Source organism: Sorex fumeus, unplaced genomic scaffold, assembly GCF_029834395.1.
Source record: "Sorex fumeus unplaced genomic scaffold, SorFum_2.1 ptg000151l, whole genome shotgun sequence".
In the NCBI taxonomy this organism is placed as follows: Eukaryota; Metazoa; Chordata; class Mammalia; order Eulipotyphla; family Soricidae; genus Sorex; species Sorex fumeus.
The window spans coordinates 413,392-432,262 of record NW_026606208.1 but is presented as its reverse complement, the minus strand read 5'-3'; the positions used below and the strand labels follow the sequence as shown (position 1 = coordinate 432,262).

The 18,871-nt window shown below is 52.8% G+C and overlaps 1 protein-coding gene across 1 annotated transcript; it reads right to left on the bottom strand.

Moving 5' to 3' along the window:
• Positions 1–6,360: 6,360 nt before the first annotated feature.
• On the bottom strand, positions 6,361–17,623 carry GRP (gastrin releasing peptide). The gene is made up of 3 exons (XM_056106986.1): positions 17,434–17,623; positions 11,875–12,101; positions 6,361–6,471 (listed from the first exon to the last, which is right to left on the bottom strand). Exons 1-3 carry the CDS (start codon positions 17,570–17,572, stop codon positions 6,418–6,420), a joined length of 420 nt encoding a protein of 139 aa, XP_055962961.1. The 5' UTR covers positions 17,573–17,623; the 3' UTR covers positions 6,361–6,417.
• Positions 17,624–18,871: the final 1,248 nt, after the last annotated feature.

Genomic DNA, 18,871 nt, shown 5'->3' with positions numbered 1-18,871 from the left:
CCATAAGTCACCAGTTCACCCTTCTTGCCACAGCCTTTTCCCACCTCCGGTGTGCTCCGAGGCTCCAAAGTCGACAGGGTGCAGGTGTGGGAACACCCCCCAGGGGGCGTCACGGAGCCACGGGCCCCATTGCTGAGCATAGCCGTGGTGGACGGTATGTAATGAGCCCTGGCTGGACCCGGAACCCCACCCCAGATGCATGCTGCTCGATGGGTTTTTCTCCTATGTCAAAGCTGCTAGAAGGGTGGCCTGGCCTGTTCCTGTCCCTCAGCCTGACTAGGTGCCTCGTTTCTGAGCCTCACTGGGAATTGGCCGTGTTTTAACAGCACCTGCAGCTGTTAGCTCTGCTGCTTTTCCAGCTCAGAATGTCTTCATCTCACCACCCTGCCCGTCCCCCACTCATCACACAATGCATCTCATGTCACTCTTATGACTTGGGGTCTTGTGCATGGTGTTTTTATAGGGGTCACACCTAGCAGAGATATGGGGTCCAGCTATACCCCGCAATGCTCCAGAGATCCTGTGGGGCCAGGGATCAAACTCAGGGTCTTGCTACATCTGCTGCCAGGGCTCTCTCCTCGACCCTGGGGGCTTGTTGGACAGTTTATTTCTTCATTCATTCACTTATGACCATTTACTGTGTTCTCTCTGTCTGTCTGTGGGGTGATGGTCACCTGTTCCCCCATAAATGTGTTATCTGTCTAGGTGACCTTGTTTCTCTGACTGTGTGTGCATGTGTGCACCTGAGGGCAGGTGGAACTCAGAGCTTCACCCAAGGGACATGGAGAAGCAAGTTTTCTGGCAGTCCCAGGAGAGAACCCACCTCCTGGACCTTTTTTGTTGTTATTGTTGTTGTTGTTGTTTTGTTATTTTGGTTTTTTGCTTTTTTGGGTCACACTCAGCAATACTCAGGGGTTACAATACTCCTGGCTCTGTACTCAGGGCAGCATTGCTCAGGGGAGCATATGGGATGCCAGGATTGAACCTTGGTCAGTCATGTGCAAAGTAAAAGCCCTCCCCACTTAGCTGTAGCTCTGACACCTGACTCTTTTTTCTTTTTTTCTGATACTTAGCTCTTCCCTATCTTCTCTCACTGCTTTCCTCTGTCTGCTTCCCTACATCTTCAGAGAAGAGTTTCCTGGTATCTTTGAGCCCCTTCTTCCTCCCCCCCCCCACTCTTATTTTGAAGAGCCATCAAAGCCCTGCCAATGTAAGTGCTGCGTATTGGCTCCAGCAGGAAGAGTGAGTCTGCAGGACTGTTCCCAGCTCATACGGCCAGCCACAAGTCCACAAGCAGCTGTACAAGGACTTTCAGACTACTAGCAGAAAGGCGCGGCCCCTCAAGTGAGCTGGCTTTCAGCCTTGTACCATTCAACAGGCTTAGACTTCTCTGTGCAGCCGTGTTAAATGGCGTTGACACTGAACTCCCAGTTCTGCGGGGGATTTGATCTGTGCTTCACTCAAGGTAGTATCCCTCTGGCTAAATTCAGCTGGGCAGTGAAGTGAAGAGTTTGGACCAATGCTGCAATGTTCTGGCTGGAGAAAAAGAAACAAATGAATAAAGGAGACCCGGCATAACTTGGCCGAGAGTGCCATCTGCTGGCGATAGGGAGAACTTCACCACAGACTGACTTGTCTGGCAGAGAAATGTGTGCTTCGTGGCCCAGAACCGTGGCCCCTCCGGGAAGTGGTGGTCCCCGCTGGGATAGCCCCCCCCCATCTTCTTGGGTCAGAGCTGGGGAGATTCAGTAGTGGGGAATCCAGAGTTGGATTCTTCTGGGCAAAAGCAGGACACGAGTGTCAGAGTGTCAGACTAGGACTCTCGTGGTTTCCCAGCCCTTTCCTGCCCATCAGGCTCCGTGTTAGATCAAGTATGTGGGAGTGAGGGGTACCATCCCCCCTGCTCTGTGACTCCCACACACACACACTGAGCCTCACCAGCCACATGAGTGATTGACACCTTCTGGGTCTGCAATCTAAGCCACCCACTGTCCTCTTCCGGCAGAGTATGCTGGAAAACAGAAAAACATTACCCAAAACCAGGAGGAAAAGGAAATGCAGAAGCGGTAAGTATTGTCTTCCTGGAGGCCATTGGTAAAATGCAGAAATGTCTTTCTGGATACCATTTGTTAAATGCAGAAACTACACAAATTATTTTGCTGGATGCTTTTTGTGTCCATAATCCCTTGGCAGGAAGGTGTACAGGTCAGTGACTCCACAGGCTTCTGCCCTGTGGTGGTGCAAGACCAAACTGATGGCAAGAGGTCTCTGTTAAGTCTGGGCCCAGTTAAGAAGGGGATGGAGGGGCTGGAGCGATAGCACAGCAGGTAGGGCGTTTGCCTTGCATGTGGCCGACCTGGGTTCGATTCCCAGCATTCCATATGGTCCCCCGAGCACCACCAGAAGTAATTCCTGAGTGAAGAGCCAGGAGTAACCCCTGTGAATTGCAGGGTGTGACCAAAAAAAAAAAAAGAAGGGGATGGAGAGGGGATCAGTGGAGCCCTGCCCGGAAGGAGATGGTGTCACCCCTATAATCCCCACCCCCCATGTCTCAGGCAGTGCCTATCCTTGGAGAGCTCTTTCAGCATCTAATTAAGGCAGCCTGTGAGTGAGGAATCAGAGCCTCTGCAGGCCCCCATTTGAGCTTGCTTACTGCACAGCCGAGCGGGGCTGAAACGCTCTTCCAGAATCAAGGAGCCCCCATTGGAATGGAGAGGTGGGCCTTGGGGGGTTTGAAGCTGTACTGAAATGCCCGAATTGCTTGAAATGCCTGTCGAGTGTGAGCGTTGCAGAGCCTCTGAGGGGAGTTGAAGACGGCTGGATTACCCAGAGCAGCCCATTTGGGGGCATTTTTGAAAAAGAGAGAAGGATTTTTTTTAAAAAAGAACAAATTGGAAGGCAGTTACTGCCTTCTTCCCTTTTGGATTCTTCCTCCTGATTACCGTGTTTTGTTGCAAGGATTTCTGGATCTTGTCACCTCTCCAAAGTGACCTTGTGTGCTGGGGAGGACAGCCTTCAGTTTCTGTGACAGGATCCCAGCCAGGTGGTGGGGAGGGTGAACTCCTCTCCAGAATAGAGCTGGGCAGGAGCCAAAGAGGGAGATTCCTTTTCTGGCTAAAAATGTCACTGTCACTGTCACTGTCCTCCCGTTGTTCATTGATTTGCTCAAGCGGGCCCAGTAACGTCTCCATTGTGACAATTGTTACTGTGTTTGGCATACTGAATACGTCACGGGTAGCTTGCCAGGCTTTGCCATGTGGGTGAGATACTCTCGGTAGCTTGCCAGGCTCCCCGAGAGGGGCAGAGGAATCGAACTCGGATCGGAAATGAATCCCCTTTTTAAGGGCATATTCACTAGGGGTGGCTGACCATGTTTTTGGAGTATCCTGTCTTCTTTCTAATCACACCCCGTAATTTTAGTCCCAAAGTAGCACCTTAAAAGCTAAACCCCCAGCTGGCCTTGAACTGGATACCAACAAGTGATTTAATCAGATTTCTTTGCACCAATATAAGCCATTAAAGCTAATTTGCAAGTGAACCAAGGACAGAAAGGGCTTTCAGGGGGCAATGCTGCCCACAGGACACCAACAGGGAGTGTGATTCAGACAGCTTTACAGAACGGAAGGATGAGAGGCCTGGATTTGAGCTCTGGACCTGCAAGTTCCCTTTCTCTGGTCTTGCTGGCCTACTGTTCTCCTTGTCAAGTTTTCCTTTTCTACTTCAACAACCCAGAGCAGATCCAGATACCTGCCGTCAAAACCCACCTGAGCCAGCAGACACACACAGATTTGTGCAGGGAGTCCAGGTGTTGGATTGGAAGGGTCGGAGAAAACTCTGCTTGTAGGAAGAGATCTCGCAGCTGGCGGGAGCCCATCTTGACTTGGGCCCAGCTCAGGGGAACCTGACAAGGCTTTGGAGGTTTAAGCAACCTCTTCTGATGTCATCTGCTTGCCAGGAGTGATCCCTGAGCACTGCCCTCTGTGGCACAAAAGTAAAAATAAACCAAAGGAACAAAAACTGAGAGCAGTGAGCATACAGGAGCACATCTGCCCACAATAGGAATCAGACCTTGGAAGCACGATCCGCCTCTCTCACGCTGACTCCTGTCGGCCCATAGGGTTTCCCAAAGGGGGCACAGGTATACACCTCATAAATGGGGGGCATGCGCCTAGGAGACCAACAAGTAGAATGGTGGTGGTGGGAGCATGGGGTTTGGCACAGGAAAGAAACTAGGCCAGAAGGCCTGGGTTCAGAAATGGGGTGAGACTCTGGTCTCCGTGAGATTGTTTTGGGGCCCCATCTCTCTCTTCCTCCCAGGGAAAGCCTGCTTGGGGTCCGGAAGTCATCTTTCACCTTCATGAGGGGTCCGGAGGCACATCTTTCAGAGCCTCTTGTCATGTGCCGCCTGCCAGACCCAATTCTGGGGAGACACTCTCGAGAAGAGGGTGGCAGAGGGCAGGGTAAACAGTATCTCTTCCCGTCCCAACTAAAGAGTTCTGTACAGTTGGGGAGCAATGTGATTGGGGGCATGTCTCCCAACCAGTGCTCAGGGAGTCCACTCCCAGTGTTACCCAGTCCATAGGCTGTGGTCCAGTGAGTCGGCCTGACAGTGTAGAGCCACTAGGGTCCGGCTTGTGGGTGACCCATGGGCTGTCTCCTCAGTGCTCGGGTTGGGTGTGGATTTTTACAAAGAAGGAAGAAGCCCTTGCCTCCTGTGGCTCTCTGGCTATGTAAGCAGGAGCAAGGAACAGTCTCTGCTCCCCCAAATGCGCAGAATGGGGGCATCTCCAGAGGGTGCAACGTCAGACCCAGGTGTGTGAGTGTGTCAGGTTGCAGGTGGAACCGGCAGGCCACGTTCTGGAACAAGGGGGAGGGCAGCTCTGGAATGTGGCTCCTCCCGTGGCCGGGCCAGTGCCATCTGGCTGTGGGGACTCATCCTCAGGCCAAGAAAGGCATTTGGAAGCTGTGGTGCTATTTGCGGAGAAGCAGGTTAACCAAAGAGACGCGAGGACCTCAGAAAGACAGGTGTGCATGAGACCCTGGAGGAACAGTATTGTAAACCACAGTGCCTAAAGGGAAAAGGAGGAAAAAGAAAAAAAGTAACCTGGACTGGAGCGTTAGTACAACAGGGAGGGCTCTTGCCTGTCACTTGGCCAGTCCGGTTTTATCCCCAGCATCCCATATGGTCCCCCGAGAACCGCCAGGAGTAATTCCTGAGTGCAGAGCCAGGAGTAACCCCTGAGTACCGCAGAGTATGGCCCAAAAACCAATAAGAAGGAAGGAAGGAAGGAAGGAAGGAAGGAAGGAAGGAAGGAAGGAAAGGAGGGAGGGAGGGAGGGAGGGAGGGAGGGAGGGGAGAGAGAGAGAGAGAAAGAAAGAAAGAAAGAAAGAAAGAAAGAAAGAAAGATGATAAAGGAAGAAAAGAAGGAAGAAGGAAGGAAAGAAGGAAGGAAGGAAGGAAGGAAGGGAGAGAGAGAGAAAGAAAGAAAGAAAGAAAGAAAGAAAGAAAGAAAGAAAGAAAGAAAGAGAAAGAAAGAAAGAAAGAAAGAAAGAAAGATAGATAGATGCCTATCCTGAGGCAGGCTGGTGGGGGGAGAGAGAAATTGGGGACATTGGTGGAGGAAAAAGAACAGTGATGGGATTGGTGTTGGGACATTGTATCCCTGAAACCCAACCACAAATAACTTTGTAATTCATGGTGATTAAATTTAAATAAATAAATAAGATGCTGACTTGGTTGTTTGAATCCCCCAAACCATTTGTTGCTTCCCTTGAGCACATGGCCAGCCCCTCCAGTGCCATTTCCAGCCTGGGGAGGGAGAGCTCCACATATGAAACGCTTGTGGAGAAATGCTTGTGGAGAGAACAGCGCTCACCTGGGCAAAATCCTTAGTCAAAGGATGGCTGAGGAGCTGGGAACTGCAGAGGGTGACAACACCAGCCTCTTCTCCAGCCGGGCTGGCCAGAAGGTGATGACCAAGCCAGGAGAAGTTTCTAGCACTTTCTCTACGATGGATCCCTACCAGGACTCAGCAAAGGGGCAAAGCTAACGTGGCAACCAGCCTTGTCCTCTCCCCTGCCATGGAAACAAAAGAACTACCCGCCCTTTGGACAACGTGTTTAAGGTTTTATTGCGATCCGTTCACAGGTCAGGGACTGAAATCTAATGGACGGGCCGCCTGGGCGTGAAGCGTTCATTGGCAGACCTTGTGGACAAGGTCACGGCAAACAAGGGCAAACCAGAAGCAGTTGCTTGAAAGTCATCGGTTGAGCCGATGTTGGAAGGTACGAGAATAATTATCTGCAGGAAGGATGCCTGGTTGGTGCGGGGTCGGGAGGGCAGAGGCCGGTGGGGACAGCAGTCACTCCAGCTCTGATTCTGCTTCCATGACACGGGGATCCGCTGTCCATGTCCCTTTAAGTGTGGGCGTCTTCCTCTTTGTGGCGAACCTGGTGTGAGGTGTCCCCCCACTTAAAGACACAAGAGAATCATGGTGAGTGGGGTCAGGCCGAATAGAACCATCGGTGGCCCCTTCCCGGGAATGTCATCCTGGGGTGGGAGAGAGTCAAGCCAAGGCAGTTGCCTTGCATGCGGCTGACCCAGGTTCCATCCCTGACACCTTAGTCCCCACCCCCTACCCCAGCCCTGCCAGAGGACCCCTGAGCACCATGAGTATGACTGCAGAAAACAAAATGAAACAGACTAAAACTGAGGGGCTGGAGAGATAGCACAGCGGGTGGGGCGTTTGCCTTGCACGCGGCCGACCCAGGTTCGATTCCCAGCATCCCATATGGTCCCCTGAGCACCGACAGGAGTAATTCCCGAGTGAAGAGCCAGTAGTAACCCCTGTGCATCGCCAGGTGTGACCCAAAAAGCAAAAAAAAAAAAAAAGACTAAAACTGAGAAAGCATGAGGAACGATCCTTGCAAAATAGACTTTCTGTTAGAGGTAGGGGGCACACCCAGAGGTGCTCAGGGCTTACTCCTGGCTCTGTGCTCAGGGACCACTCCTGGCGGTGCTGGGGGGAGCCTATGGGGTGATGGTGTATAAACATGCAAGGCAAATGCTTTCCCCTTCGTATGATCTCTCCGGGCTGGAGCGATAGCACAGTGGTCAGGGCATTTGCCTTGCATGTGGCCAGTCCGGTTTCGATTCCTCCGTCCCTCTCCAAGAGCCCGGCAAGTTATCAAGAGTATCCCACCCGCACGGCAGAGCCTGACAAGCTCCCCATGACGTATTTGATATGCCAAAAACAGTAACAATAAGTCTCACATTAGAGACGTTACTGGCGCCCACTTGAGCAAATCGATGAACAGCGGGAGGACAGTGCTACAGTGCTACTATCTCTCTGGCCACCAGAAATACCTCCTCGTTCCCTTCCATGGCACCCTTTACTGGCAGAGGAGAGGAAACACCTTCATTCACATGGCAGGTGATTACTCGCTCCAGGAGTCTCTGGGGGGTCCGGATTTCCCCCATGTTTCCAGAGCAGTTTGTTTCTAATACGGGAGTTCCTGACCACCCCAGAGTAGCCATTGCCTGCCTGCAGCTCGCAGCCCTGGCCCGGTGCTAACGAGGCCTCAGAGCCCCGTCCGTCCCAGGCAGGCCAATTAGCTTCGCTTTGCTCCAGGAAAAGGGCCTCCTACCCGATCGAAGATGCTGTTATTCATCTTGCAAGAAAAAAAAACTGCTCATAAAATGTGGGAAAGCCCCCCCCCCCAGAAGAAGCTCCCCACTGGACCAAGACAGCGCATCTGAGCAGATTGACTCAAAAGAATCCAGGGGAAAGGAAGTGTGTGTGTTCCAGGAAGATCAAGGCTGGGGGTGGGTGGACTAGAAGAAGCCGCTTTCAAAGTGGGGGTCAGCTTCGCTTTGCTTCTTCATAGAAACTTTCAGGATCACGAGACTCTCCGCTCTTTTTTTTTCTTATTTTAAGCTTTGATTTGGGGTCACCCCTGGCCATGCTCAGGGTTTGCTCTTGGCTCTGTGCTCAAAGCTGACTCCTTTGGCAGTGCTCAGAGGAACAGAGGCAGTGTCAGGGTTGGAATCGGGGTCAGCCGTATGCCAGGTACATGTCATCTCCCCTGTGCTGTCTCTTGAGCCCTGGCAATGGGTCATTACTTGCATGTCCTTCGCCTGTACCAGGATGCCCTCTGGAGCGTTTCAGCTATGAAGGAAGTGTTCTGTTCTCTGTGGTGCTTTCTTTGATGGGACAGATCCTAAAAAGTGAGGGCAGACTTGCAGTTACTTCTTCCCAGAGCCCCTCCCTCCGGGATGCATTCTTAGGGTCCCTTTCTCCTGGTCCACAGAATAAGAAGAGGGAGGGGGGGAAAGGCTCCAGGAAACAAGAAACTAGGTCCAGGTTCCCAAGGCAAGCAAAATCCAACTTTGTCCTTCGAGGAGCTCCAGAGCTTTCCACAGCCACTTAAAGGATGACACAAGGCCTTGCAGCTGACCCTGAAGGTCACAGTTCCACTGATTATTTCTTGTTGTTGTTGCTGTTATTGTTAGAAGGCTGTGGCTAAAAGAAAGGTTACGGTTCGCCTTGGGACTTCTTCACCATCACCGCTCAAGTCTAGGAGCTTATTTGGGGTAATAAAGTTGACTGACTGCCCAGCCTGTTTGCACCACTCTTTCCTGAATTAAGCACGTATCTTTGTCATCAAAACAGAGGAGGGAGCTCAGGTTTTCAAAGTACAGTGCCGGCAAGACAGGCAGCTGGACCTGCTGTCTGTTCACCTATGCGAGAGAGGACAGCGTGTGTGCGTAGTTTTTAATTTTAAGGAAAAGTCCTTCGGCCTCCGAGACTCCCTGCTGTTGATCTTGGCCATGCTATTAAGCTTCGCGACAGAAGTGAGACAGGTCTGGGTTTCTAATAGAATTCTTCTCCTATTTTTGGAATATGAGCACCAAAAATTGTTTTCAATTTTCCTACAATATATTTTCATTGAAGTAAAATTTCCCAAACCGGAGGAGTGTGTTAGGTAGACTTGCCTGATGCTAAGAATAGGGACTTTGATTTTAAACTTCCTGGGAAATCCCCCCCCCCAAGAAGGGCACCTATGGCAGTGGAATGGAATGGGGGGTTCCTAGACTTGAAGAGAGAAGAACAAAGGCAGGTTCGGGGCATGTACCTGGAACATAGGAGGCCTGGGCTGCATTCTCCATGCCACACAGAGCAGAAAAACTGGAAAAATCACAACAGCAGCAAACAAACCCGGAAGAAGAGAGAGTAGAGGGGTCGGAGAGATAAGCATGAGGGCAGGGCATTTGCCTAGCAGGTGGCTGACCCAAATTTGGTCAGTCCCTATTGTCCCATATGGCTCCCCACAGAGAAGTAATTCCTGAGTGCAGAGTCAGGCATTATGAATGAGTTAAAGTCATTCATGATGACAATCGACAATCGACAATCGAATGTCGATTTAATGCTTGGGAAATTATTTGAGAGGGTTTCAAGGTGATGACGATGGTCCCCTTTGCAAGACAAGACCTCTGGATGGAAGACTACCTCCAGGAAGTGCTTGAGGGGTCCGGGAAGCCCAAGCCACACCTGAACCAAGCAAAGGCCAGGATGGCTGGCACTGAGAAGCGGCCACAAATTTCACAGAGCTCAGAGAACCGCCATGGTGAGACTGTTTCAGAGACTGGCTCCCTGCACGCTGTTCTGTGCAACCCTTTCACCCAGATCTGCTTTCTGAAAGGAAATAACTCATGTTGGGGATTAGCCAAGAAAGGAACTTTCAGGGGCCGGAGTGATAGGACAGTAGTCAGGGCGCTTGCTTTGCATGTGACCGACCTGGATTTGATCTCTGGCATCCCACATGGTCCCCTGAGCACCTCCAGGAGTAATTCCTGAACGTAGAACTAGGAGTAACCCCTGAGCATTGCTGGGTGTGGTCCCCTCCCCCCGACATAAAAAGAAAAGAAATGAACTCTCTTTGATGTTTAACACAGAGTTCAGCTTTGCAAAAGCCCATGAGGCCGAGAGCTGCCTGCAGGGACGTCGGGCAGGGCAGCTGGAGCCTCTGTCCGGGGCCATGAGCCAGAGCTAACGCGGGGGAGACAAGAGCAGCCTCCACACGCCCACAGCCAAGGCCTGATGAGCTTTCGGGATTTCGGGAGTGGCCCCTCGTCCAGCGGCCAGTGCTTGGGCTTAAGATCAATATCGACCAGCCCAGGGCGGCGGCCCCAATGCTTGTCTCACACTCATGTCTGCTTCCTCTCCTCTAAAGTGGGAAGGAAACCGAATCTTCCTCCTGACACAGCCCTGGCAAGAACTGAGGAGATGGAGGAAGCCACTTCCCCCGCAGGAAGGAGTCGCGACTCCGCACTCTGGCTCTGTCGGGGGGGAAGGCTATTTCCACAGTGGGTATTTTTGCTTCTCGGTATGTGTTGCCTGGGCACTAGCTGCAAGTTCTGAGAATCGCCTCATTTCCAGGTCCCTCGCTTCGGAAGCTCATTCTCCTCCGCCGGTTTTACTGTGCAGTTGTCTGTACCTCAACGCCGTCATCTGGCGCCGTGAAACGCGCCCGGGAGAGTTGGCAGAGCTTAGCTGCGCTTGCCAAGCTTTGAAACATGATGGTGAGACCTGAACTAGGTGATCCCAGAACAAACAGGAAGCCGTGCTCCGTTGCACACACACAAAAAAGGTGGCGAGCTAGAATTCTCTCTTCTGCAGAATGTGCCCAGGGCCTTCCACGGATGTTCATTCAGATATCAGAGTGGCGGGGCGGGGCGAGACGGCACAGTGGGGCAGATGCTTGTCTCGCTCACGGCTGACCTGGCTTCAACCCAGACGGTCCCCTAGTGATCTCTGAGTATAGACAAATAAATCACTACGGGAGGGCCAGGGAGATAGTAAGGGGTTAAGGCACTTGCCCGACACTCAGCTGACCCTGGTTCAGTCTCCTGCACCACCACTTATGCCCACCCAACCCCACCAACACTGCCTCTAGTACCACCAGGCAGGAGTGATCCCTGAGCACAGAGCTAGGAGCAAGCCCTGAAGACCACCAAATGTAGCCCCCAAGCAAAATAATAACAGAACCCCCTCCCCAAATCAGTGTAGACCCACCAGGGTGTCCTCACATCACTTATGGCTTCACAGTCAAAATATTCTGGTAAGTTGCAAACACAGCCATCCATGCACATTGGAAAACATACATCAAAAATGTTAACACCTTTTTTCTAACAGCTACATAGTACTCCATTGTGTAGATGTACCACAGTTTTTTTAACCAGTCATCTATTCTTGGGCACTCAGGTTTTTTCCAGATTCTGGCTGTTGTAAACAGTGCTGCAATGAACAAACAAGTGCAGACGTCACTTCGACTATATTTTTTTTGCCTCTCTGGGATATATTCCCAGGAGTGGTATTGTGGGGTCAAATAGGAGCTCAATTTCTAATTTTTTGAGAATCAATGCCTCTTTTGCAAACCACAGCACCCAAAAGGAGAGAGAGAACAAAAGGGAATGCCCTGCCACAGAGGCAGGGTGGGATGGGGAGGATGGGGGGTGGGAGGGATACTGGGGCCCATGGTGGTGGAAAATGAGCACCAGTGGAGGGATGGGTACTCGATCATTGTATAACTGAAACCCAAGCACAAAAATTCGTAAGTCTGCAACATACCTCTTGGTGTTTCACTAATAATTTTTTTTTTAAAAAGTGTTAACACACTTGCTAATCATTCCTGAGCAGGGGCCTGGGACCAGCAGCCTCCTGAGGTGTGAAGAGGAAAGCCAGCCTGGGTATGGCCTTCCCATGCCTCAGAGGGGGGTACTGTCACCCAGCGTCTCTTTCCTGGCTCACACATGCCCCACTTCCCCCTCCAGAAACCCTCTCCCCTCCCCTTCCCAGGAGGTTTTGAACCTACCCCTTTAAAGTCCTGGCGCTCCACTCCATCCCGGGGAGCAGACTGGCCACTGCCCAGAGGCTGTGGGGGAGGTGACCGATGACCTCGGGTCTCCTGGGCTTTCATGACGTTGAGCAAGTTTCTTGCTGCTTCTTCCCACCCAAGATACTCCTGCAACTGGTCCTGCAGGATGCCCGGCTCATAAGTATTCAGGGACTCTCCTGTGCTTTTCTTCCCCATTAAGTGCCCTGGAAACAGAAAGAAGACAGAGACAAACCCATGGTGGCACACCTGTCGCCGGGAGGAGAGAGCGGAAGGAGAATGCGGACTGTTCAGAGCTCCTGCAGAAACGCAGCCAGGCCTGGCTCTCTCTTCCAGCTGTGCATGGAGTCGGGTGAAATTCTCACCGCAGCCCAGGAGCCTGGGCTTGGCCAAACCATTTCACACCCCCAGACTTTCACTTCAACCACTGTCAAACAAAAAAGTTGGATTAGATGAAAACGAAGGCACCTTCCTAGCTAAAGCTCTATCATCATGTGGGGATGGAATACTACCCCCAGATGAGTGATGGATTCCAATAACCTTCCCAGACAATCTGGAACTGCTATTGGAAATAAGTCTTATATTTTTCTTTGTGTGGCAAAAGAAGGAAAGAAAGAAAGAAAGAAAGAAAGAAAGAAAGAAAGAAAGAAAGGAAGGAAGGAGAGAGAAGGAGGGAGGGAGAGAGATAGGGAGGGGGGAAGGAGGGAGGGAGGGAGGGAGGGAGGAAGGAAGGAAGGAAGGAAGGAAGGGGAGAGAGAGAAAGGAAGAAAGAAGGAAGGAAAGAGTATTGCTTTCCTCTTACCTCTAATGCCAACATATTGAAAGAATTTTTTATTTAAGCTTGCTCTGGGTTATAGCTGAGGTTGGTGCTAAGAAATACTATTTAGAAGCTATGGTTTGTTAAGCAAGTTAGAAACAAGTTCTGACTAATCTTTCAGTTGCACAAAGGCAGAATTCTCCCTTGAATTCTCTTCAGAAATTGGCAGAAAGCAAAAAAACAAAAAACAAAACTATCAGCAGCCCCAGACAGGTGTATTTGCTGTTGAAATCCACGAACACTGTCACGCTGAAGGCCAAATCACTGAAAGCAGAGACATCCCAGGGGGGTCTGACTGCGGGGAGACCGGGAGGCCAGGGAAGGAGCTCAGCGTCTGGGCTTGCACTTAACACTGTCAGCCACAGTTTATGCTCATTTATTTCCTTCAGCTGACTTCCCCCGCCTCTCTCTAATCGGGTTTCATAGCTTTCAAATGTCTAATAGTGGCAAAACTATGGTGCGCATGGTTTAAAGCTCAGACACGCAGGACAGGCTCTCTGTGGCCGCATGATCGCCTGACATCAGAAGCACTTGAGGCGAATACAGAGCTCTCGTATGAGCTCATTCACATACGAGAGGAGGAGACCCCTTCCCAACACCTGTCCCTTGTCTCAGTGCCCATATGGCTGGTGTGTGTATATGCGTGCATGTGTGCGTGCGTGTGTGTGTGTGTGTGTGTGTGTGTGTGTGTGTGTGTATTTGTGGATGGGGTGGTGTTGTAGTGTATAGATAGCTGAGTCTGATCTACCCTTTTGTCAGGGCTTGATGAAAGTGAGGCTCGAGTGAAGATTCTCGGAAGAGACCCTATTTATAGTCCAGACGATTCTACCGCAACTGGACCTTCCTGAGAATATGGGGCAGATTCTAGGGTTCGGAGAAAAGGACAAATGAGGTCTTCACATTGGCAATAACTCTGGGGGCATAGATTGGTAAACCATGATTCATTATGTGACTCAGAAGAAGTGAATTCTGGAGGTATCGAGGAGACTTAAAATGATGTTTCATTGATGTTGTCATGTTAAGTGTTTGATTCAGTGTCCAGCTCCTGCTTGGGGACATGATCCAGGTGGATGATGGGAATCATTGTGATAAACAACTTCCTTATCTGCTTGGTCACACGACACCCAGATAGCCAGTCTAGAACCTTGCATATGGGATACTGCTCGAAGTGCCCAAGAGGGTGTGAAACACGAGGGGAGGGGGACCTTTAAAGAAATGGAGGAACTTGAAAGAAGGTGATGCCCAGGCAGGAGTAAGCCTGATGCTCGCAGAAATGATCTCAGTGTCTTTTGCCTCCCTGATTGCCAGTCAGGGTCAGGGTGCTAGGATGACAAGGGCGTTAATGCAAAGGAAGCAGAAGGAATCATGGGAAGGCTTTTCCAAACAAGTTCTCTACCATGTCTGAATAACTGTGAGGACTTTTCTAAAACAGGAGGCAAAAGCACCATGCTGTGATTTAAGGTAGATCTTCATGACGTTGTAGGAAACGGCAATATTTGCACATTTGAAAGATGTGTGGGGTACCATCTCCCACACTTGGATTTCTGCATGGGTTGGTGAAGAAGGAACACCGTCTCTAGGAACACCCCAGAGAAGCACACAGCTCCCCCCTCCCCACCACTCTTATTTCACTTTAGAGCTGGTTACTGTCCAATAATGTCTCCATGGCAACGCAGATGCTATGCCCACTTCCACTTCTCCCACCCTCATTTGTTACGAGTGCATATCACAATCATGGCGATCTCAACAGAGATTTAAAAAAAAAAAGTCACTTGAAAGAAAATAAAAGCTTGCGAGGAGGAGGGGAAAAAAAAACGGTGTCCTCTGTCATCATTTCTACTTCACCTCTAAGCCGGCAGCTTGGAAACAATCACTTTTCTTTCTTGAACTCAAAACTAAGATTACTCGCCCCCCACCCCCAGTTTAGGGGAAATTCTATTAAGCTCCAAGGTGCCAAGGACTGTGTGTTTGGGGAGCCATTTCTCAGGAGCGCTGGATCGGTTTCCAGATGCAGTCTCACAAGCAACTACTGTATAGCTACAACCCAACATTTCCAAATTCAAGTTTTCAGAATGTCATCGCCTCAATGCAGAGAGCTCCGGCCAGGACACTGGGGCAGGGAGCAGGGGGCACACAGGGGAGGGCTACCCATGTTGGCACCTTTTCACAGCACAAAGAAAACATTTGAACCTCCAGCCAGAGCAGAATCCCATTCTGCTTCCAATCTGTTAACCTGTTTTCTGTGGCCACATCAAGCTTCTCTCAGTAGGAAGAAGCAATTCACTGACAACAAGCCTGCAAATGAGTGTTAACAGCATCCCCACGATGGCCACATGTAGCTTTCCACTGAGATAATTGAGCTCCACAGCCGCCTGACTAGGGTGATTACAGAACAGAGGCGTTGACTCTGGAGCGCGGTGAGCAGAATCTGAAGGTATGAAGAGCGTCATCCTGGTCATCGTCCATATTCCCACAGGGCAATGTCTGCCCAGAACACCTCTCTCTCTCTGTCTTTCTGTCTGTCTGTCTTCCTTTCTCTGTGTCTCTCTGTCTCTGTGTCTTCTCTGTCTACGTGTGTGTGTCTTCGTTTCTGTCTCCCTCTCTGTCTGTCTATCTGCCCTTCTCTGTGTCTCTCTGTCTCTGTCTATTTCTGTGTGTGTGTCTCTGTCTCTATCTCCATCTCCCTGTGTGTGTGTCTGTCTGTCGTCTGTCTGCCCTTCTCTGTGTCTCTCTGTCTCTGCCTATCTGTTTCTCTGTGTGTGTCTCTGTCTCTGTCTCCCTCTATCTCTGTGTGTCTGTTTGTCTACCCTTCTCTGTGTCTCTCTTCTCTGCCTGTCTGTCTGTTTCTCTGTGTGTGTGTGCGCGCGCACGCACACACACATGCACGTGCACATGTCTCTGTCTCTGTCTCTGTCTCCGTCTCCCTCTCTCTTTCTCTGTCTTCCTTTAACGTCTCTTTAGACCCAAATGTGGCCCTCGGCTCCCCCCTCTCTGTCCCTGCTCCTCTCCCAGCTCTGCAGCCAGCCGAGGGCAATAAGGAGAAACACAGCGTGTTTCAGAGGCAAGACGAGAAGGAACTTTGAGCTGTCACTGTCAGGGACCCTCTGGGCCACAGATGCTCACACAAGACCTCAAAGTATGCTCAAATGCGACATGCTAAGAGTCTGGGGACAGACCTGCCTTTGACCCATGGCCTGGGGGTTGGCGGGCATCAGCTCTGGCTTGGAAGTTTACGCCAGGTCCCCTTCCAGGTCTGAAACCAGCTACCCTTTTTAGTACAAAAACGGACAAAAAGAGGCGGGACCCCCGAAGTTCTTGCCCAGGCTGGGGGCAGCACAGGACATGCCACTGACTTGAAGCTTCCAGAAGCCCCTCCCAAGAATGGGCTTTACAGTTTGTGTCTTCAATGGTGGAAGCAGCCTTCTGTCTTGAAGGGACGGAAGGCTCACCGTCACCCCTTCCACCCTCCCCTGCCTGGCCCCCCAGCTCCCTGAAATCTGGGATTCGGTTGATGGTGAATCGGCAGGTGCCTCCCCGGAAATCCTTCCCACTCTGGGACCACAGAAATTCACACACACAAACCTGCTTTATTACTCTGTAAGGACCCCTCAAGGCATGGATGTAGGGGTGTTCATCCTTGGCTCTAGGGAGGGATACTCAGGAAGCTGGACACTCTGTAGTGGCCAGAGTCCAAGTTCATAAAGGCAGAGAGCCCCGAGGTAGAACCCCAAGAGGCACCCCTACCCTCCACTAGGCTGAGGTACCCTTCCCACCTCCCCACTACACACTGGGGTTTGGGGAACCGGACCACTGCAACTCCAAGGAAGGAGTTGGGGGGCAGGACTGGCTGTGGGGTGCAGAGTGGGAGATAAGAGGAGGAGGAAGAGAAGGAGGAGGAGGAAGAAGATGAAGAGGAGGAAGAGGAGGAGGAGGAGGAGGAGGAGAGGAGAAGGAGGAGGAGAGGAGAAGAGGAGGAGGAGAAGAGGAAGAGAGGAGGGGAGGGGAGGGGAGGGGAGGGGAGGGGAGGGGAGGGGAGGAGAGGAGAGGAGAGGAGAGGAGAGGAGAGGAGAGGAGAGGAGAGGAGAGGAGAGGAGAGGAGAGGAGAGGAGAGGAGAGGAGAGGAGAGGAGAGGAGAGGAGAAAGGCAGATCTGCTTAGAAGTGGGGATCTACAATTCTCGGGGTGTCTAATGGACTAAGACAGGGCCTCTTGGGGTTGAAGAGGAGCGAAGGTCTCTGTAAAGGGCCGAGAGGGACCGAGAACCTTCTGGCGGCCCCCAGCGGGCGGTTCACCTAGCCTCCCCGCTCTGCTCTCAAACACCTGTGGCTTTGTGGGGCGCGGGGCGCGGGCGCAGGGGAACAGTCTCCGCTCGGGAAGGGGATTTGGTCCCCAAAGCCGTCCCAGGGGCGAAGCGTCCCGGGTGCAGGGAAGGCGGACTTGGGGGCGCAGCTCGACCGAGGGTCGGCTGGGTGTCAGGAAGAGCCGCGCCCGCTGGGGACCCTCGCTGGGGAAGAAACGAGGGCGAAAGGGAGGCAGAACGGAGTTTGAGGACATCGGGGTCGGCTCTGGGGTCCGAGGGGAGAAGAGCAACCTCCCCCCCTACCCCGGGTGTGCCCCCCACCCCCACCCGCCAAGCCCGACTCCAGAAACGGCGGAGAAACGGGGTGCCGGGTCCCCAGCCCACCCGGGCCCCGGGGCTGGGCGACTTCGCCGGACACTCACCCACCGCCCAGTGGTTGCCGCGCGGGTACATCTTGGCCAAGGCGGGGCCCCCGGGGCCGGGCAGCGGGGCGGCGGGTCCGCGCGCCGCCTGGCACAGCACGAGCGCCAGCAACGCCAGCCGCAGTTCCCGGACGCGCATGGCCCCGGCGGGGCGGGTGCGGGGGGGCGCGCGCGGGGCCGAGCAGCCGGGCCGGACCGGACCGACCTGCACTCGCCGCCGCCGCCCGCGCCTCTGCCCGCGCCGCCACCGCCCGACTTTATAGGCGGCCCGGGGGGCGGGGGAGGGAGGGGGCGCCGGGGGCTCGCCCAGCCCCGACCCGCGCGCGCTGACGTCTCCCCGCCACCAGCCGCGGCGCCGGGGCGAGCGGCCCCCGAACACCATCCATCTTCTGGCCCAGGGATGACAGGGATGAGTGTCCTGTCCCCCCTCCCGCCCCCTCTCCGCCGCGCACCCATCCCACCCCCCTCCCGGCCGCACACGGACGCCAACTCCGGGCGGGCGGCGGCGCCCGCAGCCCTGGGCTTTGAAACTGGGGTTTGTGCACACCCTCCCCCTTCTCCAGGTCCGGAGCCCCCTCCACCGCCACCCCGCGGGTACCCGCAGCCCTTCTGGGTTTGCGCCCGCCCGAGCGCGGAAGGACGGAGCAGGAGATGCACCGCACGCCCGCGCGCGCGGCGGTGAGAGTTTCCTCCGACAGTGGCCCGAAGCTGCTGTCGCCTTCTGTCCCCGTCGGGCCTCGCTCCCCCGGCTCAGGGCAACTAGCAGCTGAGGGTTGAGTCCCCAGCACTCAGATGGGGGCTGGGTGCTGAGGGCCACGGCTCCGATCCCCAAGGCCCCCGGGGGACAGACCAGAGGCAAGAAAGCACAGAGAAGCTGGGAGGATGCAGTTACCCACAGTCCAGCTCTGTGTGTGTGTCTGTGTCTGTGGGTGTTTGTGTGTCTGTGTATATGAGTGTGTGAGTGTAATCGTGTGTGTATGTTTGTGTGAGAGTGTGCCTGTGTGTGTTTGTGTCTATGTGTGTGTGTGTGCCTGTGTGTGCATGTTCTGGTGTGTGTGTTTGTATGTGTGTGTATTTGTGTCTATGTGTGTGAGTGTGTGTTTGTGTGTCTGTGTGTGTTTGTGTCTACCTGTGTGAGTTTGTGTGTGTGAATGTGTAGGAGAGTGTGTCTGTGTGTGTTTGTGTATATTCCTGCTGGCTTAGGATGGGTTCTCTGGTGGGGACTGGGGTCTTGTTGGAATATAGCTCTAAATATTTCAGGCCTGACATTGGTTTGTCCTTTCTCCCTTGCCACAGGGAACTGAGGTTCATTGAGTCACGCCCATCACAGTGCCCCCGAGTCACTCCTATTCCTTTATCTGTAAGGTCTTCTCTATGCTCTCCTCCCCAACCAGTCAACCAGCGTTTTCCCCTAATCAGGTTCTGTTAATTTCTAAAG

Excerpts from the sequence above, each read along its gene's own strand:
- GRP (XM_056106986.1), bottom strand. The coding sequence starts at position 17,572 with ATGCGCGTCCGGGAACTGCGGCTGGCGTTGCTGGCGCTCGTGCTGTGC. Across the intron at positions 12,102-17,433 it reads CGGCAACCACTGGGCGGTGG|GGCACTTAATGGGGAAGAAA; the intron begins GTGAGTGTCCGG and ends TTCTGTTTCCAG. Across the intron at positions 6,472-11,874 it reads AGCGCCAGGACTTTAAAGGG|TGGGGGGACACCTCACACCA; the intron begins GTAGGTTCAAAA and ends TGTGTCTTTAAG.